The sequence below is a fragment of the Blennius ocellaris genome, assembly GCF_963422515.1.
Source record: "Blennius ocellaris genome assembly, chromosome: 2".
NCBI classification, from domain to species: Eukaryota; Metazoa; Chordata; class Actinopteri; order Blenniiformes; family Blenniidae; genus Blennius; species Blennius ocellaris.
In genome coordinates this window covers 20,494,131-20,521,439 of record NC_137651.1, presented here as the reverse complement: position 1 = coordinate 20,521,439, position 27,309 = coordinate 20,494,131, and the positions used below count along the sequence as shown (strand labels likewise).

At 43.1% G+C, this 27,309-nt stretch overlaps 2 protein-coding genes across 2 annotated transcripts in view; both read right to left on the bottom strand.

The window, feature by feature from the left end:
• Positions 1-20,028, bottom strand: part of nf1a (neurofibromin 1a) — a 57,217-nt gene extending 37,189 nt beyond the window's left edge. The window contains 27 exon segments of the mRNA XM_080512326.1: positions 49-210; positions 881-1,092; positions 1,176-1,357; positions 1,923-2,039; positions 2,134-2,217; positions 2,296-2,418; positions 3,194-3,333; positions 3,746-4,129; positions 5,023-5,106; positions 5,277-5,350; positions 5,564-5,930; positions 5,932-6,079; positions 6,402-6,481; positions 7,173-7,286; positions 7,402-7,539; positions 8,140-8,271; positions 8,365-8,439; positions 8,530-8,658; positions 9,164-9,337; positions 9,413-9,570; positions 9,755-9,830; positions 9,921-9,988; positions 10,378-10,484; positions 10,818-11,008; positions 12,761-12,844; positions 14,093-14,236; positions 19,829-20,028. Coding sequence (XP_080368452.1) covers positions 49-210; positions 881-1,092; positions 1,176-1,357; positions 1,923-2,039; positions 2,134-2,217; positions 2,296-2,418; positions 3,194-3,333; positions 3,746-4,129; positions 5,023-5,106; positions 5,277-5,350; positions 5,564-5,930; positions 5,932-6,079; positions 6,402-6,481; positions 7,173-7,286; positions 7,402-7,539; positions 8,140-8,271; positions 8,365-8,439; positions 8,530-8,658; positions 9,164-9,337; positions 9,413-9,570; positions 9,755-9,830; positions 9,921-9,988; positions 10,378-10,484; positions 10,818-11,008; positions 12,761-12,844; positions 14,093-14,236; positions 19,829-19,888 — 3,807 coding nt within the window. The 5' untranslated portion in view covers positions 19,889-20,028.
• A 375-nt stretch (positions 20,029-20,403) lies between these two features.
• smco4 (single-pass membrane protein with coiled-coil domains 4) lies at positions 20,404-25,672 on the bottom strand. The gene is made up of 2 exons (XM_080512242.1): positions 25,508-25,672; positions 20,404-21,871 (listed from the first exon to the last, which is right to left on the bottom strand). The coding sequence occupies exon 2, from the start codon at positions 21,838-21,840 to the stop codon at positions 21,661-21,663; it is 180 nt and encodes a 59-aa protein (XP_080368368.1). The 5' UTR covers positions 21,841-21,871; positions 25,508-25,672; the 3' UTR covers positions 20,404-21,660.
• Positions 25,673-27,309: the final 1,637 nt, after the last annotated feature.

Below are 27,309 nucleotides of genomic sequence, written 5' to 3'. Positions count from 1 at the left end.
TTCCACAACAAGAAGTCGCCTTGATTTCTTCTCGCTATTCTTTTGTACCTTGAAGCAGAAGGTCATGATCTTGCTGGCCAGGCTGTTTCCTCTGAACAGAGTCTGCATGGAGTCGGCCAGCTCCACCTCTTTGGAGAACATGTTCCACAGCAGCTGGTAGAGCAGGTGGCGGGAATCGAACAGGGTGACCAGCACGCGGGCTAACTCGTCCTGGAGATTAAATGGAACGCGCGCTTCAAAAACACACTGTATGGATGCAGTGTCATCAGCAGTGCTTTGCTTCAAGGACGACAAACAAACGGGATGTGTGTTGCCGCCCTCTTAAGGATTTGTGGAACATTTAGAATGTTCAAAAAAAAAAAAAAAGGAGGAAAAATGGAAAGTCCCTCTTTCAAACGGCAAACAAAACTTCCAGTTGCAGTTTTTTTTCCCCCATTTCATTTTTCAGAGTAATTTAGGAGTATTTCCATAAGTAAACACTTTGTGGGATTTGTAAACAATAAAACTCATTCAAAAGAATTACTTCAACCAAAATAACACCCACTTTACCATTTCTATAAATCTATACATTATGGAGGTTTCTAGTAATTCTGCTTTTTTTGTCTGTTTTTAACTTTTCAAATGGCTTGAGTGGTTGCAGTTTGTTTTTTTCCCCCCATTCTTTTCAGTCAGCCGATAAGAAGCCTTCTGAAAATGAGCGCGATGAACAAATTAAAAAGTGAAAAAGGTGACAACACATGTCGGAAGCAGGAACTACCTCAATTATCGGTGTGAAACAAATGAAGAGAGATGCAGAACGTGACTTGCTAAATAAAGGGCCAATCATGCCGCGTGCAGATTCGAGATGAACTGTGGATGTGCGTCTGTGTGGGCTCCGTACCCACTGCGACCCAGGAACCACGTTGGCCAGGGCCATGGCGATGGGCAGCTCCCCCTGGTCCCCCATCATGGTGACCAGCTCCACCAGCCTCTCGAAGCGGTCCGCCAGCACCGTCTCGGCCAGCGTGTCGAACTCGGTGCCCTGCTGCAGGATCTTGGTCAGCACCTCCATGAACGTGGCCCGAGTCTGCAGGTCCTTGTGGTATCCTAAACCTGGAGCGGAACCAAACACTTTTCTCACGGCGGACTCGCTCTCCGACGGGCTTCAAGCCTTCGAGGCTCGCGTCTCGACTCACCGATGGAGTGCATGAGGCCGCTGTCCACGTTGGCGTTGAGCAGGTTGGACATGGCGAGGACGGTGCAGTGGCGGAGTGACGCCAGGCGTCGGGACATGCCTCTCTTCCTCCCGCCCACCGCCTGACCCTCGTCTTCCACCTCGCTGCAGTCGTTCAGCAGGTTCATGAACAGGGTGAAGTACCTGCAAACCGCAGCAGGAACGTCGGGGGGGGGGGGGGGGGGGAAACGACACAAAGAAGCATTGCGGGTGAAAATGCAGCGTCTCTGCGTTTCGTTTCGGAACAGTGTCGTTCTGTTCCAAGTCGCGAATGCTCAAACCTGGAGCTTTGCAAGAACGTCAAGATTAAATGACACGAAAAAGGTTGTGGAAGTCTTTTCAATTAAAATTCGTGCAAGTATCACTTAAATTGGGTTTTTTATAGAGTATAAATGTTTAATGAAATATTGCTTAATAATACAGAACAGTAGGTGTTACTGTTAAAAATCTATCTGAAACATTTAAATGAACAAAAGAACGAATTATACAGCAGTTATTGTCATTTTTCTTCATCACTAACAAGAGAAAAAAACTATTGGCATATAATTTTGACAGCAAATTAAATTTGATATATATGTATATATATATATAAAAGTGGCCCACAGGCCAGTTTAAACCATCCGCCGTGTTTGGCTGCCTTTCACAGTTTAAGCCAAAACAGACTCCAAACGGCGTTCTGTCAACAGAAGGAGATCCATGTTGGTCTTACTTGAGGAAGAGCTGCGATTTGGCCTCCATCAGCTCAACTCCGTCTCCCTCTTCAGGCTGCAGAGGAAGACCAGCTAACAGAGAGACCACCGCCTCCATACTGGCCTGGTCCAGGTCCCTGCACATTAAACACACACACACATACACAGGACATTGATGAGAAGAAGGGCTCACTCCCGATGCCTTCAGTGTCGGGATGAGGCGAGACCGACCTCGTCAGGCACTTGATGTCGTCGTCTGCGGCTTGATTGGAGGTTCCCATGACCCAGTCCGTCAGGTACTCCACCATCTTGTTCCTGAACACGGGAGCGCGAGTGAGAAAACGGATGCAGATGGAGCTCGACAGCGTGCCGCTGTGAGGCGGCGTCACCGACCTGAACTTCATCTCCTGGCAGAAGGACAGGTCGTCCCGTCTCTCCATCATCACCTCCACCAGTTGGCACAGTTTGGTTTTGATCTGGATGGCGTGGACCACGTTACCCAGGATGCGCACGTACCTGAGGGTTTGGGTTCGGGTTCGGGTTAGCTACTGCTTCCTGTGCACTCACGCGGTTGAATTACAAAAACACTGCATCAAACAGTGCAGGGTGTGCAACGTTTTGGTCCACAGGCCAGAACTGTCCGGTTTTAGTCCAGCGCAACCCCCAAGATGACAATTGCCAGCTGTGAGTAACACATTACCTGCAGTACAGTTATGTGACCACCAGGGACACACTTTAGTCTGTATTATGTGGCGAATCAGTTCAGGTGATCAGGATTATCACACAGATGTAGAAATGTGTCTAATTAAATATTACTTCTAGAAATAATTAGTCTGGTTATATAAACCGGTTGACCGTATTTCCAAGTTCTAGCTACATGTGGCCGAATGTTTTTAAGCCTTTGTGACCTAAGCACATTGTGAACTGAGGCACAAAATTGTTGAATTTACAATTCTTTTATTCACATTTACCATGCGTTGTGTATACGGACAGTTCAATAATTATGAACTTAATAATATATGAATAGTTTGTTGCATTATAATAAAGACCTATTTCGATTAGTAGCGGTTTGGACATCTTAATACTATTACTTACTGGTCTGGAACACTCGAGATTAAATTGCTCTCGAAGTAAAATGAGTCCGACATCTTTGAACGAGTGGCCGACATCCAAACTGCCGTATTTTCTGTGCTTCTGCCATTTGCACGTGCACATCAATTGTTTTCAAAACATTGTCTGATCGCGAAACTCATCTAATCTCACGTGAAACCTTCAGTGTTTGAGGTCCTACCTGACCAGGTTGAGCATCATGGTCTCGATGCTGGCCTGTCCCAGGTGTTCGGAGCTGCCTTCTGTGTGGTTATCCAGCAGGTTTTTCATGATGGCTATAGTCTGCTCCACAAACTGGGTGTTAGTGTCGTTGATGGGAACCTGCGAGCGTGAGAAAAAATAAATAAATAACCAATACGTGTCGGGAAGATACGATAACAGAAACGTGGCCTAAATAGCCAAGCAAAAGAAATTATACAGTGCAAATCAAAATCTGAACTTCAAAGCTATGCTATTTAAATAGTCGATGAAATCCTCAAAGATACGATGATGTACTGAGAGAAATAACCCCCCAAAAAACTGACTTGTGACTGAGGAACTCGCAGAAAAAGTTAAAAGGTCCTACTTGTGTTGCTTTATTTTTGATATTAACAAGATATTTAACTCGCTCCGAACTGCCTCCAGCACGCAGTACTATATTGTACTACAAGGTGGCGTCGCAAGTCCGCGATTAAAGAAAATCCTGAAAAAAAAAAAAAAAACGTTTCTCTTCTTTGCTCTGGGCAGCACTGACCGGGCCCTGGGCGTCGAAGAACTTCCCGATGCTGTTCCTCAGTTTGTTGAAGAGCATGGAGTAGAGGGCGGGGCTCAGCTCCAGCCCCAGCAGGTCCTTCACGTTGGTGCGGACGTGCAGGCCCACTCGGTCGTGGCCGCACACCAGCAGGGCCAACAGCCGGTCCACGAAGCGGCTGACGAGCGTCTCGCTGGAGGCCGACGAGGAGCAGGAGCCGCTCACGGGGTTGGACCCCTCGCACGGGCCCATGGAGATCATGGAGTGCTTCCGCTCGCTCAGGGGACCCATGGGCGGGCTGTACGTGGCGGGGGCGGGCATGCTGCGCTGCTGGAGGCAAACGCCGCCAAGGGCGCAGAGGAAGCCCGTCATGTTGATCCACTCCTGCTGTGAGAGGAGGGAGGTTATATTAATAATGGTGCAGCAGTCAGATGTGTTACAATTCAATGGTGCAAATCGGCGCCGCCGACATACAATATGTGAATTGATGAGATCTGGGAAGTTTTCCAAATGGAACAACCGACATTCTCTGAGGCTCGAAAATTATTTTTATATTAAGTAGAAGATTTTGATCAGTCGTACCACTAGCTCCTCATAAAAAACATGAACTATTTTACCAATGCCACCCCCATTTTCTTTCTTTTTTGCTTCTGATAGTATTATTGGTAAGTAATGCTCATTTTCCTTTTCTGTGATATCGCCTGAATAAAAAGCAGCTGGACGGATTACAAATGACGTAATCGTGAAATGTGTAAATCAATGTACAAGTTGTTAAAACCAAAATAAAACTCGGTAAAAATAAAAAAAATACAGAAAACACAATGTTGAAACTGATGAATTTTAGATTCTTGCCAATATTACGCATATTCTTACTTTCTGTGAGATTTTGGCTGCATACTTGTTTTTTAATGCAGGTCTGGACTTCCTCACTAAAAAGCCACGGAGTCATCTTTATAAGCAGATTGTGATTTTGCAAGTTACAGAATCACATTTCTTTAAATTAAAGAGCTCTAAATACACTCTGCACATTTCAGTGACATCACAAAGATAAAGCAGCCCCTCTGTCCTGCATGTCACAAACTGGGCCTCTGTGAAAATCAAAGTTCATTCATGAGATGTTACAAGTTCCAGCAGCTGTTTTTACACAACTTTTTACAGTTTTTGAAAGCGGTGGATTTGACAGGTTTCCACATGAATAGGTTGGCTTCACGACTAACAACACGAGGTTTGATTTACTCAAACGTACGCATCATCCCATTTACAAAAGAGTGAATCCTTACCTGCCCGTCGTCGCCCTTGTTTTTTGGGGAGTTGAGGACCTGCTTGGTGGCCTGGTCCCATTTAGTGTGCGTATCCTCCCACGCCTGAAGGTGGAGGCAACACACGTTAAGAGAATCCATTGTTAACGAATGAATGCTGGGAATTTTCAGAATATGCGAGTAAAATAAACCCCCAAAGATCATCATCATCATCATCATCATCAAAAGACTCTGATGAAGGAGGGCCACTCAGAGAAACAGGAAGTGAACATTACGTCAATGTTTCCTGGAGTCGGGTGCTCTATTCTCCGCAGCAAGGCCATCACCCTCTTCTGTAAAGTGGAGCGGCCTGAGGAAACAAGAACTCATGATTGGATTTCATTCCGATGGCATCCCATTCATTCTTCACCTCTGACAGAAGAAACAACAATGTCTGGAGCAGGGTGTTGAACACATTTCGAGTCCAGCGGCAACATGCAGCCCCGATTCCATCTCCGGGGGGGCGAGAATGATGAAATAGTTGCGGCTTAATTCTTTTTTGACGTGCGGCAGCAGCACGGACCTGTCCCCATCATGTTGCTGACGGACGCCAGCTCGCTGAAGGTGGCGTAGTTGGGCAGGATTGTCTGGACGGGCACCTCGTCGGCGGCGCTGCGGATGTCGGCCTCCTCGCAGAGGTGGCGGAAGCAGGACATGGCCACCAGCACGGCCTCGGTGTCCGGACTCCACAGGAACATGTAGAGGCTCACCTCCAGCTTGGTCTGCGCCTGGCGGCAGATGGGGATGCCACTGCCCTTCGTTGCGCACTCCTGCAGGACAGCCACCAATAGAAAAATCAAAGAATAAAGCTTAAAGAATGGAGAAAATCCCAATAATAAAAGAAACCCATCCAGGCAGAATATAGAATCCCAGTGCAGGTTGCACCAGTTATGCTTTTAAATCTAATTTTTGCACCTTGTTCTTGAGCAGAAACTTGTTCCTGCAGATGAGAACCTCCCTCAGCCACTTCAGCACTTCGGTCCCGTTGACCAACTGCTGGCCGATCAGTTTGGGGCAGATCAGGAAGAGCACCTGTGAACTGGAGAGGGGAGACGGCAAGCGGTCAATTTCTGACATTTAACATAGCCAGAAAACCATTTTACTCGCTTGTGTGCATAATCACATTTACAGTGCCAACATGGCTGTGAAAGCGCGATGGGAGAAATATGTCTGTTTGGCTTTCGGTATCATAACTCCACTATTCACATCACGATAGAAACCAACTGCATCATTCCTGTACGGGAGACTTAAGGATCAAGTCATGGAGACCCCTTTTCATTTCGGTCATCCTGGCCAATTCAGCTTTAAAATGGCTAAACAATAACTTCGAAAATCTTAAACCTAAAAGAAACATTCAGTACCTGATGTCCCAAAAAGTCTCGATTGGAGCATCTGGGTTCCATAACTCGATGGTCTCCGGCTGGTGCAGAACCAACAATGCCTGAAAACACAACAGGACACGGAGCATTGACGAGGAGAAAACTGAATTTTGTTCCAAATCATCATTATCTTCCATAAACTCACTTACATATTAATTTATCAATTTCACTTCCATTTACTTCTACTGAACAGCTTCAGGTTTTTTTTCTTTTTTCTAATGTTATTATAAATATTGTTTTTTCCATTACTATGTTTTTCTAGTTATTAGTTGGGAAATGTGTGTGACTCGTGTTGTACATTGCTTTTATCATCTTAATCAATAACCCCCCCCCCAATTTGTGTGACTGAATCTCTCTGGGGAAAAAACCCAATAAACAAGGTTCGGGGAATTTTCCAACTGCAGAAGAAACTAACCATTTGTGCCACAAATACCTTTCTTAAGTTTGTGTGAGGACTTTCTGTCAGAGGATTATTGGACAAGCAATTTTTTCCCAATGGCAGTTTGTGATCCCCCCCCCCCCCCCCGATCATGTTTTTCCAATCAAACGCATGTAACTACTGGAGAAATAATAAGTTGCTCCTTTGGACATTATGAATGAACCGTATTTTATTTTGATGCACGCGTTTATTATTGTATATTTATTAATGATTTGATCACCAGATTATTCAGGCTATTTGAGTGTTTCGTGCCACTTGTGAATAAAAATATGATATTCAAGGTGAGGTGTCGAGCGTGGCTCCTCCTCTCTGACCTCCATGGCTTCTTGAGAGAGCTGAGTGGTGTTGGTTGGAGGCACGAGCTGGACGAGGCCGGTGATGAGCTCCGCGGTGCTGCTCTGCATCTCCGGAGCTTGTTTCACAGGATTCTGACACACAGACAACAAGCAGACCAGCCAGTCTGTGACAAAATTCGACTTCAAACGGGATGTTTTTGACCCAAATATCTCCCAACGGTGTGAGGAAAGGAAAAACCAGACTCACGTGCAGCATGAGTTTGGGGTCTGCATGGATGAGTTTGACCAGAGCGAGGAGGAGGCACTTGTAACTTCGCGTGTCCAGGTCTGTGGCTTTCTCTTTGAACTTAAGGCTGGTGGTCTTCTTCCCGATAAAGGTCAGACTCTGCAAGGCGGGGGGGGGGGGGGGGGGGGGGGGGCAACAACATAAAGCTCCAGTAGCTTCAACAAGTTCAACCAAATTCATTTCACCTTACATGGACTCAGATCTTGAAGAACTTCTCCAACGATCACAGATAATGCATTAAAAGTTACACTGCAAATCAGAACCTGATGTCTTAAAGAGCCTCTAAGTGCAGCTTCATGTGGTTTGCATTATAAATTGATGCTTTCTGTGTTCATCAGTAGCTTCAGAGCATTTACAACTAAATATAACGTTAGCGAGAATATTTATACAGACATCTCAGGGCACATTTTACAGCAATGGAGTTGAGATTTCGTTCGAAATAAAATACAATGAATGAATGACTAATGCTGAGAAATGGAACGATTCCAGTGCCAACACTGGTGATAGAAAATGTTCACACGTTATACGAATAAAACATTGAACATATTTTTAAAAACAGGAAGCGAATAATCACAGTATTTTCAGATTTTTGGAGAGGCTGACCTACTAAAAAAAACAACAAAAAAAAAACACTAAATGAGATCCAATGAGTTTGTTTTTAATACAAAGCTCTCTGTGTGTGAGACGGCGTAGCCTCACCGGCGCCATGCGTAGTGTAGGGTGTGCGCCGGCGCCCTGGATCACCCTGTTCAGGGTGTCTGAGAACATGAAGCGAAGCTCTCCGGAGTAGCAGTACACCGCGTCGATCTTGGGCCACCAGTCCAGGTGAGACTGGCAGGAAACAAAAACACCATTTAAGAAAGGAGGAGGAACACGATCCCAGAGCAGTTCGCCGACTGCGTGAATGGGGCCGCGTGCACTCACGTTGGTGATTATTCTGTGCAACGAGTTGACCAGGACGAAGTGGAAGGTGGAGGATGAGGAGGCGGCCAGGCAGACCTGCAAGGGGGGCGGAGAGGAGACGCACGGTGACAATCAGCCGCGGCGACAGAGCGCCGCTTCCCCACCACCCCTCCGACGCCGCCTCACCTTAAAGTGCTGATTGTTGTGAGGGTTGAGTCGGAAGCATGAGACGAAGCAGTCCATCATGAGCTCCACGTCTGCGTTCTGACTGCCCGTCCCCCTCCAGAAGGGCTTGGCCGGGTTGAAGAGCAGAGCCTGACGGGACACGGCGCCTCGTCAACACGCGTTTGGAGAAATCACACCAGACGTTGCGAATACGTTTGGCTAATATCAAATAAGGTCGAGTTCTTCGTTCTCAAACATGATTACTGCCCGTCTGCGTGTGTGGTGCGAGTTGGGTTTTGGATTACATCGAAACGGGTTTAAAAACTTGTATGATTTCTAGTATGTTGTGAATCACACATCTGAAATAAAACTCATTCTCCTCACGCCAAGTGGTAACTTATTATGAGATTTTACATGTTAAAGCCTCATGTTAAAATGAGAAAAGGATGTTAACATAACATTTTAATCTTGTATACCATGTGCCACAACAGAGGAAAAACCCTGTGACCTCTGAACTATACCCCCGCACCGAGACAGGAGGCATTGAGTGTGTGTCGAGTTTGATATCCAGACAAAAACATCAGCAGGGACATGATTTTTAAAGCTTTCGGCTCATTTGATTTCAGTGGTTATCACGAAAAGAAGAGTGTGAGACCTTGAGATCCATGACGATGGACTGCACCAGGAGGAAAATGGTGGAGTGGTCCTCCCAGTTGATGTACGTGGAGGCTTTACACAGCTTGACGCAGGCGATGGCGGCGCTCTCCATCAGCTGCTTGCTGCCTCCCTGCCCGGCTAAAGCTTTCCGCAGACTGTCCAGGAAAAGTTTCTGCCGACGAGGGAGGTGTGTGTGTGAGCGCAGGATTCACACTCTGCCCGGTGTGAATTTCGGGTTTGTCCTCACCTTGTTGGCCTTGCTGTCCTCCACCGTGTCTTTGGAGATGGTGTGTGTGATTTCTGGACAGAGGATGAGGAGGATGATCTGCAGCGGCCACACGGCGGCCTTCCTCTTGGGGCTTTCGGCGAAGCTGTCCACCAGGTCGAACAACTTCTCTGCAGCTTCTGCAGAGAGGAAAAGTTCCACAGAGACAAAGGTGGAACATTTTCAAAATGGTGAACAGTGGATCCGAGTAGATTTTATTCGCGATATTTGAAGTTGTACACAATCTTCAGCCCCAAAAAGTTGGTGAAAATTTTGCGACTCCTGTCCAGTCATTGCACCTTTCATTGGGAGCTGGCATCTTACCTGCCATGTCGGCCTGCGGTCTCTGGTACAGCATGGTGAACTCGTCTGGGTAGTTCTCCACCCAGTTCCAAAACGCCTGGAGTGGACAAGAGGAAGTCGTTACTACAGCACATACTACAGCTTTTTAAAATACTAGATGATCCATTTCAAAGTCAGGATAACGCACCTTCTCCAAGCTATTGATGACTGCGAGCTGCGCCGGCTTCTTCAGCGCTCTGAACTTCAGGACGGTCTCTGAAAGAAAACATCCGTTTATAACAAACACCTCAGATTTGGTGTTTCTCCATGAAAAAAAAAAAAGACCTTTACCAGACATGGTTATATTAGTGTAATACAATATTTTACTTCAAAATAATGATTAAATGGGGAATACAATTTGGAAAAATCAAGTCAGCTCATAGGCTGCCGTGTGTCGAGTCTCTAAGAATTTAGATTTTTGATCAATGAACAACAAGGCTGAGATGGAAACACAACACGGCTTTTAAAGTTAGAATGCTAAACCAGGCAGAAGTGGGAACAACAGTGAAATATTTAGCAAAAAAAAATAAAAAATTTAACGACTAACTTGGTACCATTTACTGACTGAACTCGGTTCAAACTGGCTCAACGTGAATGACACTGACCTTGCAGGAGCCTCTTTAGCTTGGAGCAGTCCACGTTGATGTACTGCATCAGCTCTATGTCGTGAACGTCGACGTTATCTTCCGAGCACACAGTGAGCTCCTGTAGCCTGAAGAACAACGTGCAAAACGCATCAACACAGGAAGTCCTCACATTTCTACTGGAAAATAGTTTTATATGCTGCCAGGTGACCTCATCCCGGCTTGATAACCTCTAGAAAATGCCAGGAAAAATAAAAACAAACTTGTACAGACGAACCAATATAAAAAGGTTTGCAAGAAGAGAAAATGAGAAACAAAAAATATTGCATATTTAGATTTGTTGATGTGTAAATCCTGCCTGGATCGCCAGTGATTGTCGGATGAATCTCCTCAGTTGAATTCTGGCAAGCCTGACGAGCCACAACTGGCGGCCCGTTGACAGACTGGAGAAGCGAGCTTACCTGGTGGAGATGCGGCTGAAGACGGCGTTGAAGTTGTTGCAGCTCAGAGAGAAGAGCACGGCGGAGGCGGAGGCCCGGAGCTCGGCGGCGTGGTGGTGACCCTCGCGGTACGTGTGGATGAAATGGCAGATCTCGGGCAGCAGCTGTTTCACCAACATGGTTTCATCCAGACGCAAGCAGTCCTTGGATTGCTGCGGACGAGACAACAACATTTTGAGAAATTAATCTGAAGATGGAAATGAGATTTTTTTTTTTTTTTTAAGTACAGGAAGTACAGGAATATAATTTGGTTATATATAAGATTTTCTAGTAGTATCATGCCAACAATCGTGAGTCAGACATGTGCGGAGAGAAAAACTACGTACAAACAACCTCAAATGTCTTCAGCTTGAATAATGAAATAAAAAAAAAAAAAAGTGCTTTTTTGTTTGTTTGTTTTTTTTCCTTTTCTGCTGGAGCAGCATCTCTAAACTCCATTTCATCCACCACCAGGAGGCGTCCTACATATTTTGGCCTAACTTTTGGGGAGCGGCCTCCACCTCCACACAGGCCCTTGGTGTATGGGAAACATAAATGGAGCAGCAGCTGGATCGTGAGGCAGTTTGTTTCTTTCTTCTTTTTTTTTTCTCCCAAAAGCGAACTTGGACGCCGCTCCGTTTCGGGAGCGCGAAGCCTGCGGCCAGACGCACGGAGGAGAAGGCTGCTCCGTCTCCTCCGACTGCAGACGCTGATGACAAAAACCTGTGCAGGAAACCGGGAGCAGGTCCCAGAGCGTGTCGGGCTCCAGCCATCTGATGGGAAGTGCTCTGCAAATGTAATCCTGCTGGGGGGGGGGGGGGGGGGGGGGTTTATTCACCGAAGAACCTCCCAGAGACGCGGAGAGGGTGATTGATGGAGGATAAGTACATTAACAGAGGTCTGCTGTGTGCAGGAGCTCCGACTGCGGCAGCCTGGAGAGATACAGTCCTTTCTGGAGTTGTTTTCGTAGTATACAGAAAGAACCGGGGCGGATGTTTGTTTTCAAATCTATTGAACAACATTCAATTAACGTATCTCACCCAACAAAAAAATTTTTTTTTTTTTTTTTTTAATGATAGATGGAGGTTTTCGCACAGGGTGTGGCTTTAGAAATTATTATTATTATTTTTTTTTTTAAATAACCTTTTTTCCCCACAAAATTCATGTGCTAACTTTTGAACTCTTCATTGAAGCAGCATCCTAGATTAGTTTGACAATGATGTAGCGTGTCTTTAAATATTAAAAACGGTTGCCTCCATGGTTGTAGATTTGCCAGGTTTTGGCTCATTGAAATCGATAAAAAAAAAGAAAGAAGGCACTTTTATGGTGTTGGAGCTCTTTATTCCCACTGATGCACATCACATGTGCTTCAAGAGGAATAATATAAGCAGGCTGGAGTTAGTAGACGATATTGGCATTAAATTGCTCTCAAAGAAAACTGTGAATTTGATCATACTGGAAATTGATTTAGATTTGTTTTACACGTAAATATTAAGGTTTTCATTTTGAGGCGTTTGAGCCAAACACTCTTAAAGCCTTTTATATGAACTTTTTACATTTTGTACTGCTAATAATTTTAATGATTCATTTGATTTCTTTCTATAAATGTAACATTTTTAGATCCAACTGCTGATTGTTAGTTAGCGAAATGTGCCAACAAAATCTGAGGCTCAACTTGTTTTTCTGTCTCGCTGATGATAAGAGTGCAAGACTGCCACCTAGAGGACAAACACGACACGGTGCTGTTTGACGTTAACGACGGATGCTGGAGAAAGCGTCTTGCCATGTCTTTTGATGGGATGGAATTAATAAGATTCCGAAGAAAATCACAGCCCGCATTACTTTCCCTGAATTTGTTTCCCCCCAAAACAGACCAGTACGTCTGCACCAAAGCAGAGACACGATGAGGACAGAGGAAGACTCACCCCAGCCAGGCACTTCTCCAGCGTGTCCAGGATGATGAGCTGGGAGAGGTAGAGGTTCTTCTCGGAAGCTTCTCCAAATATTCGCTGTGAAGACGAGTCGAGTCAAAATCAATACTCACAACTTACACCAGCCATTTCTTCCGACGAGAAGGGTATCAATAAGAATTCTGGACATGCTTTGCTACTTCGAAGGGTTTGGACTGCTTGTGGAATTCATTCCCCCCCCCCCCCCATCGAGAAGAGCATTTGTGAAGTCAGAACTGAAGTTAAACCACTCAAGTCGATCCGTTTTCATTCATTGGTGTTGGGTACGTTTGAATTTAGCTGCTTTTTAAGCAAGACCAGTCAAGTTGCTCAGAACCAAAGACAAACCTCTTGACTTCTGTTTCGCCAAACTGTTCCCACGAACGAGGAAGGCTTACATTTTGAGTAAAACCTAATATAACAAGTTATGCCTTTACACAATCTTTGTTTCTGGGCAAATTAAGCTCACGAAGGAAGTCCAGGAAATTGTTGCACTTTTAAATTTACTGCAACTAAATTGCAAAGGGTCAGGGGATAGGCTTCAGACGAATAGGAATGTATTTTGTAATAAGACAAGAAGTTGTGCCTATTTTGAACCGAGGCGGCAATACCTCTGAAAACACAACTTTTTGAAAACAGTTTCCAAAGCGGACCTTTTTGAAAATACTCAGGACTTTGTGGAAACGGGGAATAAGGTGGTCATTGTGTGCATATGTGGGTGTTTATTACATATAAACAGCACCCACTCGTGGCCCTACGGGAAAACTACACCATTTCCACTTTTTTCAGCCATTTCTGTGTAAAATGAAATGGTTTTCCAAAACGTTGCCATAGAAACACAACTTTTCTGAAGCAAAAATGAAAAAAAAAAAAAAAACCCAAACAACATAATTTTAACCCGAGCTTGAGGTTTGTTTTGTGTGCAGTTTGTGTTTTTGTTCGTGTGAGTGCGTGGCTTTTCTCCATTAGCATTGGTTTCCTCCTACAATCCTTCAGAAATTATATTGACCGATGACTCGTGAAGGTGAAGGCAAGTGTGTGATTGTGTCTGTTTGCACTGCAAAGGGCCAACGTCGCCCAAAGTCTGCTGGAATTCGCTCCGACGCCTCAAGACGCTGAGCTGGACGAAGAGGAGATATGAGACTATAATGCAGTCAGGTGGACTTTGTCACACGCCTTGAAAGGAGCTTAACCCCTCCTCGTGGACAGGACCAGAAGCTACCTTCGTCTTATCAGTCTGAACGGCACGGTGAACCGTCATGAAAACGCCGCGTACGGAACAGGAAGAATTGGAAGAAGCCCACTCACCATGTTGTTGACATTTTTTAGGATGGTGGTGAGGCCGCTGATGACAAGGGAGAACTTGTACTTGGAGATGTTGATCAAACATTCCTTGTTGTGCTCGGTGCTGATTTTGGTGTGGGTGTTCTGATGTCCGACTTTGCTGGGAAGCTGCGGGGGGGGGGGGGGAAAGACAAAGAGAGGACGAGGACGAGGGTGAGGTAAACTGCTGGTCTGGCTCGTTCTCGGCGGCTTCTTTTCAACATGCTATCATTTCTGGGCCTGCGAACGTTCTGGATTGAAGTAGACGCACCGCGAGGCGAAAAACCCAAGAGCAACTTCAAAAACACCACACACGTTTGCGACCCCCAAAATCCAACGCAAACGTTTGCCATGCGTACATGAACGTTGAAGTGCGGTGACCAGATTTTCTTTCCGTTCTTTTTTTTTTTTTTTTATGACTATCATTACATTTTATCACAGTTTATCAAACCGGTGACCGTTTCATTACTCATCCCCTGCTGCTGTAAATGGTGAAGCAATAAACAAACCACGTGACTCACAATTATAATCCACAATGTTAAACAGGCCAAGCCTCTGTTTGCAGTCCAGTGCTGCACAGCAGGGTCAGTGAGCTCTTTGTTTCACCCCGCCAGGCCCAGCCGTCTCTCCAAAAGGTCACACACACACACACACACACACTTAGTAGGTTACCAGTTTAAGAGGTACATCTATCTTCAAGCTATGCCAAATACTTTCCAAAGATTGTCGTTTAATCTGTATTTCAAGGTTTGGGACGGCCGGCGTTCGGGGCGTCAGCATACAGGAACGGGGGAAAGTGCACCATGAATCGGGAAGCGGAAACGTAGATTTTCTGCACAGTTACGTGTAGATCAAATCGAAAAAAGGCAAATTCAAGACCAATTTTAAAAGTTGAACATTTTTAAGCAGGCCTAGGTCATGATGGACAACCATTTTAAACTACCTGGTGTTTCCACCTGGAGTGAGTCAGACAAGATGCGTATGAATTCACAAAGCCATGAGAGTTTTGTTAAAGAGCTTCATGGTCAATGGATGTCTTCGACTGTATCATGTATTATGTTCAAGTAAAGGCGGCGAGAAGGTAGATGACCGAGTGGAAAAGCTGAAGTGTGTCGACCTTCAATACCATCGTAGTTCAGATTTTATTTGTTGGTCTAAATGCTCACAAACGCAGCTGTAGAAAGGCCAGAGCTAATCCTTCTACAGGAACCACCGCAGTGATCTCTTTACACTTTAAATAATTCAACATGTATGACAGGATTCACTACTGTATCTGCTGCCGATAAATCTCCGTCTACAGCCCTCGAGTTCCTTCGAGCAACACCATCGGCAGTTTGCCCACAATCCTTGTGGTGCGATCGCTTTCAAACAAATTGGGGAAAACCTCGGTTTAAAGCACCGTGGTCAAAAAACAACAACAAAAAAAACAATTATATCATGTTCCAGAACCCTTTGTTTTGGATTCCTGGTTCATTTCAAACACGGTGGAAGTTGTGACGCGATTGAAACGCTCATAGTTTTTTTGCCTAGCGGCACTTCAAATATATACGCAAACATGAAGTGGGTTGTGATTAAAAGCTACTTCAATAGCAAGATTGGACAAAATACAGCAAATGTATTAAAAATGAAATGCGTCTTTATTTATAAGCCTGCACAAGTCGTGACTTTTTTGATCATTTCATATTCTTTTCATTATGTTTATATTATATTCAAGTTTTAAAAAATGTTTTGTTTGCCAAAACCTTTAACAACAAATGTGACAAGTACAGAAAACCTAAAAAACATTTTGAATACCAACGTTTGATTGGAACGAGTTCAAAATAAATTGAGGTTGAACCGAACCCTTGTAGATTAAGTGAAATGTTCATCCAACTCATTTCACTGCTCGTCACGTGTAAATTCACCCGTATGGTGCATGAGTGCAGATTCCTTTGTTGCAATTCCCCCCCCCGTTAACTATATGTACAGTACTTGTCAAGAAAACGATGCAGGATCGTCCATTGTGAAAAGCAGTGACGACCTTCATCCATTGTATCAGGGATTCTCATCGCGGACTGAGGATCATTCAGCTGCGACAGAGCTGGAAGCCGGGACGTAAACAGGAAGTGGGCCACATCTTCCCAAACCGGATCGTGATTTTTAAAAGCGGGCAGACAAGACTTCATTGTACTGCTGAGCGAATGGTCGACTCCTGCTTTTGGAGTTGCAACTTTTGAGGCAAAATGAGCCGTGCGTAGTAACAGTAACAGGATGTGCGTTTTGCAGCTTTCGAAGCAAAAAATAAAAAATAAAAAAATCACACCAGAAACCTCAACAGAAGCCACGGGCTGTGCTTTTTCCCTGCAAACATCTGGATCGAAGGCGATTAAGTCAGTTTCAATACTACAAGATGACAACTTAATGCCTCAAGCACCAGATTCAGAAAACATGGTGACAAATACCACCAAGTGAAGTAATATTAGTCGTTATTAAATTAAGTGATCTGTCGCATTGAAACTACAACAGGTAGGTAGAGTATTACAAGTCTAAACTCTTCATAGCAGTTTGTAAAGGAGCTCCGATTTCTGCAAATCATTTCACTTTACCCACAAATCTGAACTGAAACTTACTATTTAAAGGATAAATGCAGATTTCTGTTCTTTTGATTCCAGCCCATTTGACCCGGACTGAAGTGAAAACATAATAAAAGTGTCCAGTCGTGAGGTCAATCAAAATATGATTTCTCTGAAAGCTTTGAATGCTGTATCCTCTCAGTAATCCCGTGCACGAGGTGTGTGTGACCTACTAAATTAGATTTGCATGTCAAAGAAAACAAGACTGGGAAACTTTTTTTTTTTTTAAGGCCACAGTTACGCAATGTTTAAGCGAAAACAGAAAATGTTTGTGTTGTTTTGCATGTCAGTTAACACAGCGTTGTGCGATTTCATTGCATAAACCACCAACAGCGCCCGCTAGTGGTCTGGCATTCTACCAACATACATCATTGCTACGTAAATTTGAAACTCTTCTGAAACAAATACCGACAAACAATGCGTTTTCACTTAAAAGTGTAGTGAAAACAAGGCCTTAATCAAGATCTGCAACCTGGAAAACTCAATTTATATATATATTCTTTTGTTCCTCCTTGTCTTTGTTTGAGATAAATTGATTACTAAGGTGCATGGAGACATAACTTATCACACTCCAGTCTATCCTTTTGCACATGCTGATATCTCGATTATACATTCGCAAATATTACGCAACAGGCCAACGTTTGACTCCACTGTAGTTTTTTACAAATCGAAAGATGAAGTAGGAATACAGGTTGAGAACTACCGTTTTTCCACCTCATCATCAACGCACTTCAAAAATCTGCATCTATGATCACGCCATGGGTATTCGTGCAGTTTGCATTGGCCAAGAGTCTCATCCTTTTTCAAACTGAACTACGTTTACAAACTTTGGTGGAACCAAAGTGTATCCCCCCCCCACAGAATAAAGAGCGAAAACTCAGAAGTGGGAGCATGCCACTGTTATACCATGTATTACTTGCAAAAATCTGAAATGAAATTCCATAGTATCAGTATTTGAAGTGCAGTTTTTGTGCTTTAAACGCTCCACTTTTTTTTTTTTTTAAACAAGCCTCAAAAAAAAAAAGTTTACTGAAAACTAGACGAGGTTTTCATTGCAGCTCAGGCAACAAGGAGCTGTAACACTTAAAGCCACTTTTCTTGGAGCGTTAGTAATCCGAGCTGAGCCTGCTAAACCCCCGGATCGGAGCCGCGATTTGTGCCTTCCCAAGCAAAGACTTGAGACGACTTAACCGGACTCAACGACTTTTAAATGCCGCGCAGTTTTTGTTTGGGTCAGACTCGATCGTTTAACCATAAAGAGGCTTGAAGGTCAAAATCTTTAATTTTAACTTCCTCAATTTAGAACCACAAGATCGATTCACCAACATCAATAGTTTTAGACACTGCGATGGGTGGATATTTTCTGGAGCGTCTGTTTATGGTGAAAAGTGCATTTTGAATCGAAATGCATCAATGTGTTGAAAAGGGAGAGAGATCTGATGATGGTGGTGATGATGAAGCACAGAACACAATCCTCAGATACTGGGATGAAATGGAGGTAGAATCAGAAGAAGATGGGGAACACTGATCTGATTATATCTCTTTTGAAATGTTATCATATGCATGATCAGTAAATTTGAGAATTTGCCACATGCAACCAATTCAAAGAGCCATTGTCACTGTTGCAACTTCATTGGCTTTCAGAAATTATCTGAAGGGGTTGCTCTAATGAGCAAATACATGCAAGGTACAGTTAAAATCATTACTCATGTGCAAACAAAATTACAGACGCTTTTCTGGAGCCCCCCCCCAAAATTTTTTTATAATGATAAAGGAAAACAAAATACATTGAAAATGCACTATTATGGTAGAAATCAAGACTATTGCTGTCCATCAATGTCCAAGTACTTATAAGGACTGCACTCGTACTTGTAGAGAAAAGATAACGAAAAGTTGATGCACAAACACATTGCAAGATGAAATGAGTGATTAATCTAACATCACCTGTTGTTATGTCTTAATTTGTATGGATTATCAGTGAATCAAACTATTGGGACTCTTTTGCATCTTCAACTCCAGTGATGGTACAGCTGCAGGGTTGTTCGCGTTTGGAAAAAAAAATGCACGATAGAGTAAAATGCATTAGATGCAAAAGAAATTAGAAATGCTTTTGTGGACCAAAAAAAAAGAAGAAAGAAATCATAATATTATAAGAAGACTGGATACACTCAAGTTGCATGAAGGTGTTCACGAGCAGAACAGACTAGATAACAGTGAAACGGTGATGCTGGAGGACATTACATGAGGAACTTGGTGACTAAGCCAAGATCATCTGTTAGCTCTGTCCGATTCCTATCTCTTAGGTTTTTTTTATGCTTGAGATCAAGTGGAACTTCATTGTGCACCAAGAGTCTAATGATAAATCATGTGCACGATGATGCAGCTGCAAGACTGAAAACGACATGCACGATCATAGTGAAATGCATCCGGTGCAATGGGGGAAATCGGAGAGGATCTCCTCGAGGAGAACATGAAAACGTAAAGTTTTGTTGGGACAATCGGTTGTGTTGCGGGCCGTCGTGGTCTCCGTTTAATGAGAAACACAAACGTTAGCCTGAGAGATCATGGGCATCTAAAGTGTGTCTCTAGGCTGGAAGGAACCGGGGCTGACGCTTCCAGGGCTGGATGACACATACAGGCTGACAGTGTTTGCAGAAAGCCGTGAAACCTCGGCAGCTCGCGGGGATGAAGCGTGCTAACCCGCTCACATATTATTTGTTTACATTAGACAGCCGGGCCTGCTAACGTTAGCCGGTTAGCTCACCGTGGAAGGGGACGAACTTTAAAACAGACACAGACGCACTCAACGCCGGGTAACTTCTCCCCGACGTGACGCGGATTGTCAACAGAAAGAATTAAGAGGTTTCGTTAGGTAGAAAATTGGATGAAATGCGAGACAAATGTGCTAATTGGTGAAGGTGGAGGTGGTGGGGAGACGGCGCGAGCTCCCGGAGCTCCGGGGTTGTTGCAGCCGGGACAAGCGAGCTCAGCTCATCCGCAGCGGGGAGAGTTCGAAGAGGAAGCGGGGGGGTAGCGAGCACCGGAGCCCACCACACCCACCCTCACCGGAGGTCGCTACACCCATCCCCGCTGAAGCAGCCCATCTTACCTGCTCATCAAATCTGGTAATCACGGCCTGGACCCATTCCACTGGTTTGTGAGCCGCCATGGCCGGGCGGAGGAACGCCGCGCTGCTGAATCCGAGGAGCGAGGCCCGAGCCGAGCTGCTCACTTAGGCATGAAAATCTGTCCCGAGTCTGTGGGGGAGGACGGAAGGGGCGAGTATTTATCCCTTTCTGTAGGATTCACCATGCCACCGCCATGACACACCACCGGAAGTCTTCTTCAGAGGAATTGATGGGAGGTGTTGGGAGAGCGGCATCAAGTTAGCTGTAGTGCGGGCAACCACTTCCGGTAAAATGCGATTCATTATCAAGAGTCTCACAAAATAATATATTAAACATCTCCATAAGATCCACCCCAAATACCTGATTTACAAATAGATTACAGGACATTCCCCCCACTTTCCTCATTTGTTTTCCTTTTCATTATCCCTCGTTTAGCTCAAGGCATCTTCCAATTTTTGATTATGAATAAATTATGCATATTAAAAACGTTTAATCTGTAGGAATACACAAAGAAAACCACACATCTGTATTTAAATGATCTGCAAAAGCGTCTATGTGACATTCTTTTGGTTTTATTTTGAGGAATGCGCCAACTGACTTCCGCTTTCTGTGTGCAGAACAGGATGTCTGACACAGTGAGGCGCGCGATGTGCGCATGTGCAGCAGGAACAGAAACGATTTTAATGTTTTTTTAAACAATATTATGAAAAGGTTCAGAACGTTTAAAGGAAAACAAAGCAACACAATTTGGGAGATTTAGCACCAGACAATTAAATAATGACATTGTAGAATAACTGGGAAACATTGTCTCATGGTCATTTAATAGATTTCACTTAATTTTTGATTGTCCAATTCTTGTGAGCTCATAATATTCAAAATAAACTGGTCTATCTACCCCTTTTCCAACTCAGCATCTCTGAGGCTCAGATGCCGTTTATTTGAATCATATAACGATATGATTCAAATAAACGGCATCTGAGCCTCATATCAATCAGAATCATGACATAGAAGACAAATGCCTTTTTAGTTGGAAATGATCAAATACTGGTATTTTTATTACATTTATATGGTCAAATCATCTCAAGCAGACTATTGCATTTTTGGGACCCCCACTATAATTAAAGTTGCCCCTTCCTGGACTCTTTATTGCCTCTGGATCCCCAAACCTGTGAATAATATGAGAGACAATAGGAAGTTTAGCATTCAACCAATATTACTGCTTGGTATCGCACCAAACACTGTTTATAACTTAATCGGAAACAGCAAAGACGCTCATTCCCATCAGGTTTATGTTTTTAATTTATAAAAAGTTATGATAATGACTCAGGATCACAGTCGGTGAAGTCAGATTCTACCCGATCACTCACATTTTTTGGTTGGCAGCGCTATAAAGAAAATTACAGAGAAAATAAAGAAAAGGTGCAAAATATATAAACCAAACTCAGCATGAGTCGAACAGAAAATAAGCAATCATTTAATGACTCTGTTAAGGCACCTTGTTCCATCTGCGGACGTTGTCGACAACTGAATGGATTCACACTGAACACAACCGGGTGTGGCTAAAGCGACGTGGGACGAAGATCCGAATACTGAAGAGTGAGTACTGCGCTCTGCTCCGATTGGGAAATGTTTTTTGCGACCAAAACTTTGGTTTCGTAAGACATCGATGACGTAGAAGGCACAACGCCCCCCCCCCCCCCCCCCAGTCCTGCTCCGAGCAGGCGGATGCTCTTTGGAGGAAGCCGTCATGAGACAATTCCTTTTGGGCACGTCAAGTCTCTTTGGGTAAAAAAAAAAAAAAAATCTCGGCTGTCTACTCGATGGCGTCGGGCCGCGTGGCCACGTAGACGAAGAGCACGATGAGGAGCACCACCAGGGCCAGCGTGGGCAGCACCACGGTGGAGATCTGCTGCCGGGCCTCCTGCATGGCCTGCTTGCGCTCCTTCTTGTCTTTGGACGTCTCCTTCTTGGGTTTGCCCTTCAGCTGCCTCATGATGCGTCGTCGTCTCTGCGCTCGCGGCGATCTGAGGAAGAAAACAAACAAACAAAAGAAAAAACAAACATGCTGCTGGCTTCGATTTGGTGACAATGTGACTTAAAAGAAATAGCTCACCTAAAACCCAAGCTGCCCTCGATTATGTTATAACTGCATTTGTTTGAAGATTTTTGTGCTTATATTCATCTTTACGCTAAAATCATGGCGCCAAAAGTAATAATATAAAAAGAGAAGTTTGTCGCCAAATACTTTATTTAACTAAACGATGTGTCAAGTGAAAACACAGAGTTTTTACTTCAGAAAAGTCTGTTTGCATGGCAACGCTTCAAAAGAAATGTCCTTTTAGATGCGATCGACAGAAACTCTTATGTCGTTTGAACAGTCGGTACTGTTGTTGTTTCTTTTCTTCGAAAGTAGCAGTAGCAGCATTTCAAGTTGTGGTTTTCCATTTCCATGGCGACGGAATTCGAGTGTCTCAAAAAAAAAAAAAAAAAAAAAAAAAGTGCTTCACCTTGGGGAACAGTTTTAAAAAGGTTTTCAGTGGCTATGAGTCCCCACAATGCAACAGGAGTTTTGCATTTCCACTTAAAAACATTGCGTAGACAAGTCCAAAGTAGATTTTGTTGCATTGTTGTCGTTTTTTTTAAAACCCATGTAACACCAATTAATAATGTAATTATTACCTGCATCTTCTTACTTTTAGCTAGACTGAATGTAACAAAACCAATAATATAATGTCATAAAAAATTATAGCGAGTGTTGCAGGTTGTTTACTCGATTATCTCGTCCACAAGACCTATTTCTTTAAGCAAACCATTCAAAACCTATTTGGCGTCTATTTCCAAGAAATGTAGATTTATTTATGTATTATTACTTTATTGGCTGCAGTTATTACATGTTTCAAGGTTTTCAACTTCAATCATATAATAACACATCATTGGCAAAATGTTATTGCGATAATGGATTAAATATATCGTTACACTTCTGTAAAATTACTATGATCTGGGCTTTATTATATTGAAAAAGGCCAAAAATACATCATTGACAAGTATTGCTGTCGTGCTGGTTACATACACACCAAAATACTTTTTCTAGTTTCTGAAACGCCACGGTACTTTTATTCTACTTCATTCAAGTAAATAATTGTAATTCCCCCCCCCCCCCCCCCCTTATTATTGTAACGCAAAGTGCTCATTAAATTAAAAAAGCTGTGGATCTTTCTTGACATTTCTGAAACAGCGCCTTCCTGAGACCAGAGTCTGTCTCTGCCTTGTGATAAACTGCAGTAGTCGAGTACTCAAAGGTTAATCTGATTACTGAGCAGGCCTGACAGTGTGTTTTAGTGACCGGCCACAAAGTTGTGTTATTGCACCATCTAGTGGCCACACAAAGAATTTGAGTTGCAGGAGAAAGGCCTCCATAGAACATAAATGACCATTTGCAGTTTATTTTAAATGGATTCTTTATTGAGTCCCTTCATAATTAATCTACGATGAAGTTTGAACTAATTCACATCTTTTAAGGTCAACGTATGCAGAGGATTTTAGGATCTGTAGCAGTGATGTCAAACTCAAGTTTGATGATTCGCGGGCTGACGAGTAAACCTGCAGCCTTTTAAATGCACATTTTCTGCCAACTATTATTCTTTTGTACGATTTGAAAACAGTCTATCAATTGGAGGAAAAAAAGAACATTATGCAGAAGAATTGTTGCAAATGTAACATATCAACTTTAAACGTCACCAAGTGTAAAATATAAGATAAACCTACTTCAACTGTTGCATTTTGCAGCCTTCAGGTATGTTGGGTTTTTTTTGTTTTTTTTGTCACATTCACTCCCAAATTTAATGCTAATGCTACGTCATTAGCAGATACGCTGCTACAATCACTAATAAAGGGTAACTTCGAATCAGAAAAAGCACAGACTTTCATTGAGAATCTTATGTTTTCATTCTAATTTATTGGGCTTCAGTGCATTTTCTGGCAGTCTGGTCTTGGTGTTTTAAACAGAAGAAGAAAGCGCCCCCCTTTTTTTTTTTTTTTTTTTTTTTTTAAAGACTGTGCCCACACATTACAGTCGAACTAAAATTAAAAGAAAATTCCCATCGCTGCCTTTTTAACCCTCGTGGACATGAAAGAAAAGCTTTGTTTTTGACTTTGTCCTCCATCCATCGATCCCCGACACCAACGCCATACAACTTCATCAATCAACAACGACAGAAACGCTGAAAACAATGTAGTTCGCATTCCAGGCCACAAGTCGGCACTGTTGGTCGTTTCCCCTAATGAAACCACTTGTGCGCGGAGAACAAATAGCAGGCCAGGCCATGGACCATTTATCTGAATATGCAACGTTGGAGACGGAGACACTAACTTGTCCCCAACAGCTGAGGAAGAAGACGTTTCATGTGTTGTTTTTGTTTTCATGATGAGAAAAGGGGGATTAAAAAAAAAAAAAAAAAGGTCCAGGAACAAGATAATCCTCTAAACTGGCTGTTCAAGGCAGTGTGAAAACACAGATTGACATTCGCTTTATAAAAGTTGTGTTTTATCACCTACAGTTTAATAACGGTGCCATTTCTCTTGCCCCCAAATCTTCTCACGTTCGACCGGGCGAGTTTCAGGGTTTTTTTGTTCTTAATCTGCAGTTTCCCCAACAGCTATTTTAGAAATGGAGCAATTTGACGACATTTTATTTAGTTTTTCTTGATTTTTGTATCTCTATCTCATATTTTTAAAAATCAATTGCAGAATTTTCATCTATCAATCACGACTATATAACTTCTATCACATTTAAAATGGTCATTTTTAATACGCAGAACATGCATTAATGGAATTTATGTTGATATTGTGATAAATGTGCTATATATTGAACACCATATTCAGCCTAATCAACATTAAGTACTTTTCTGTCGTGTTTAGTCTGTCCTGTCCAGAAAATTGCAAACGGTAATACATTAAAACGTAATTTGTCAGTTTATTTGCAATAAGTATATGACAATAGGTTCATATAGCATCACATGATATGTGGTATATTGCACAGCCTTAAATATTAAGCGAATATAATAAGCCGAAATTAAGTAATCGTAATGAAATTTGTAACTTTTGTAAGGTTTCATGTTAACTTAGTGGGATTAAATCAACTGGTTTAAATGTTTAATAGAAATATAGTTGATATTGTAACATGTCCAAACTCCTCTGTTTAAGCGGAAGTTTTTGATATTAAACTCTGAAACTCTTCGCGGAATATTTGTGATTATTTGTATAAATATTGCACTAAAAGTGTATAAAAAGTACTTTTTGGGGGCTGTTGAGAGCAGACTGGGGCACACCACGGAGGAAGTCTTGCTCGCGGAACTTAAGCCGGGTCGCTGCGGGCCCGGTGCGCTCGGTAACCCGGCTAAGGTGACACTCCCCGCGGACACCGACACCGACACCGACACCGACACGCACCGGGGCTGGAAGTGACTCTACCGCGGATACGAGCGAGCTAGCTGTCCGCCCAAGAGCCCTCGGTGAGCCGGGGAGCCATGAGGCGGGATATCGCCCCTCTCTCGGGGCGGGTGGGGAAGTTAGGCTGGTATATCCGGTGCTCCTTTTACGGCACGGTCTAACTTTAGGAGCAGCGGCCGGACTTAAACACCGCGGGGCGGCTGAGTTCTTACAGGTGGCGTCGGAGGCGGGACGGCTACTCCTCCGGGGGCTCTGCCGGGCTCCGGGTGGCCGGGAGTGGTGGCACGGCACTGGCGAGCAGTTACAGGAGGTTCCGAGCCGCTGGTCCTCACGGAACTCGACGTGGCAGGTCCGGAGAGGCGCTGCTGCCGCTGGAGCCCCGCCGTCAGCACGCTGGAAGCAAAACAAGCGCACCTTCCTGCTCCGCGTTCCAAAATAAAGCTCTGCGCGAGGGCGGGGCCATAGGGAACACGCGCTGTCTGATATTGATAATAACAAAAAAATAGCAATGAAAATAAATATTTTTGGATATACCGTAAATACTGTATAAATAATCCTTAAAAATATCTGTAAATATGTATATATTTAGGGTGTTGAACATTGTGAAGGTGTTGCAAGGCAACGAAGGGGCAGACATAAGAGTAAATCTTCTGTTCTGCTCCTTTCTATTCAAAATGTGAACTGGAAGCATTGCTCCGAAAACTGTATTTTATTTTGTTTTATTTTTTTTAACTTTTGCATGAAATAAAGAATTATATCAACAACTTCCCACTTGGGAAGTAGGGACTTTCTGAAAACTGTCATTTAAAAAATAGCTTCAATAAACATGAACAATAAACATATTAAAAGTGAAGAAAAACGTATATGGATCATTTCTTGAATGATAATTCCTTGTGGTAAAAATGCTTTTGAATATTGTCCAACTGGGAATGTCCTACTTGGGAAGTCTTACTTTTTGGTTCATATAATACAAAATGTAAATGTACAACGTATTATAAATAGTAATATAAATATATATGGATTGCTGCCAAAATGAGAATACCCAGTGGGAAATATATATCTAGTAAATTCTGTCCAACTGGGAAATTCCCATTTGGGAAGTAGAAACTTTGAGTGCTCAAATAATAAATGCAAAGCTTCAATGTTCAATACACTAATATTTGTATATGTTCTTATAAGAGATTCAATATAAAAGTAAGTATTACCATTATGAAGAGAGATAGGAAATACATATGGGTCATTCATAAAATTATTATTCCCAATGGGGGAAAAAATATTTGAGCAATTTTCAACTGGCAATGTTTCAGTGCCAAAATAGGAAATATCTGAGTGCTTCGATAATGAAGACATTCAAAAGATGATAAAAGATTGATTTACAGTATATTGGTCATTGAAGAAAATGGTAATGTGCTGTATTCTTGACTAAGTAAGAAGTGGGACAGGTCCCATATGCTAGTGGGAATAGAGACTGCTTTCCAAATGGGAATTTCCCACTGGGAAAGTAGCATGATTCTGACAAGTTGATGTAATGATGATCTTCATCGTTCACCCTTTATAACAAAAAAAATTAATCATTTACGTCGATTCTTTCAGTTTTGAGGGAGTTTTTCCTGCTTATATCAACATTACTTTGGAGAAATCAGTTTGGACTTTTTCATTAAAGTCTTTATTTAATAGACAAGATGATATTCGCCATAACACAATTACAAAAATGGGAGAAGCTTACGATGGCCTTTTATAAAATAAACAAACAAACCGCAAAACATAAATACCAATGTCATATAACTGAATCAGCAGGCTGGGCGTGTGTGTAATAAGCAGATATGGACTTTTATTGCCTCTCTAACCTAATGCCTTCGAATTAACAAAGACAAACTGCTGAAATGCATTGAGTTTCTTGAATTGCTCAATAGATCACTCCTCCACGCATGAAGACATCATTCGCCTATTAATATGCATGGCCCATGAATCATTTTGACACCACTGTGCCCAACTTAAACATGGTGGGAGTCGG

Coding starts and splice junctions, on each gene's coding strand:
- smco4 (XM_080512242.1), bottom strand. CDS start 21,840: ATGAGGCAGCTGAAGGGCAAACCCAAGAAGGAGACGTCCAAAGACAAG.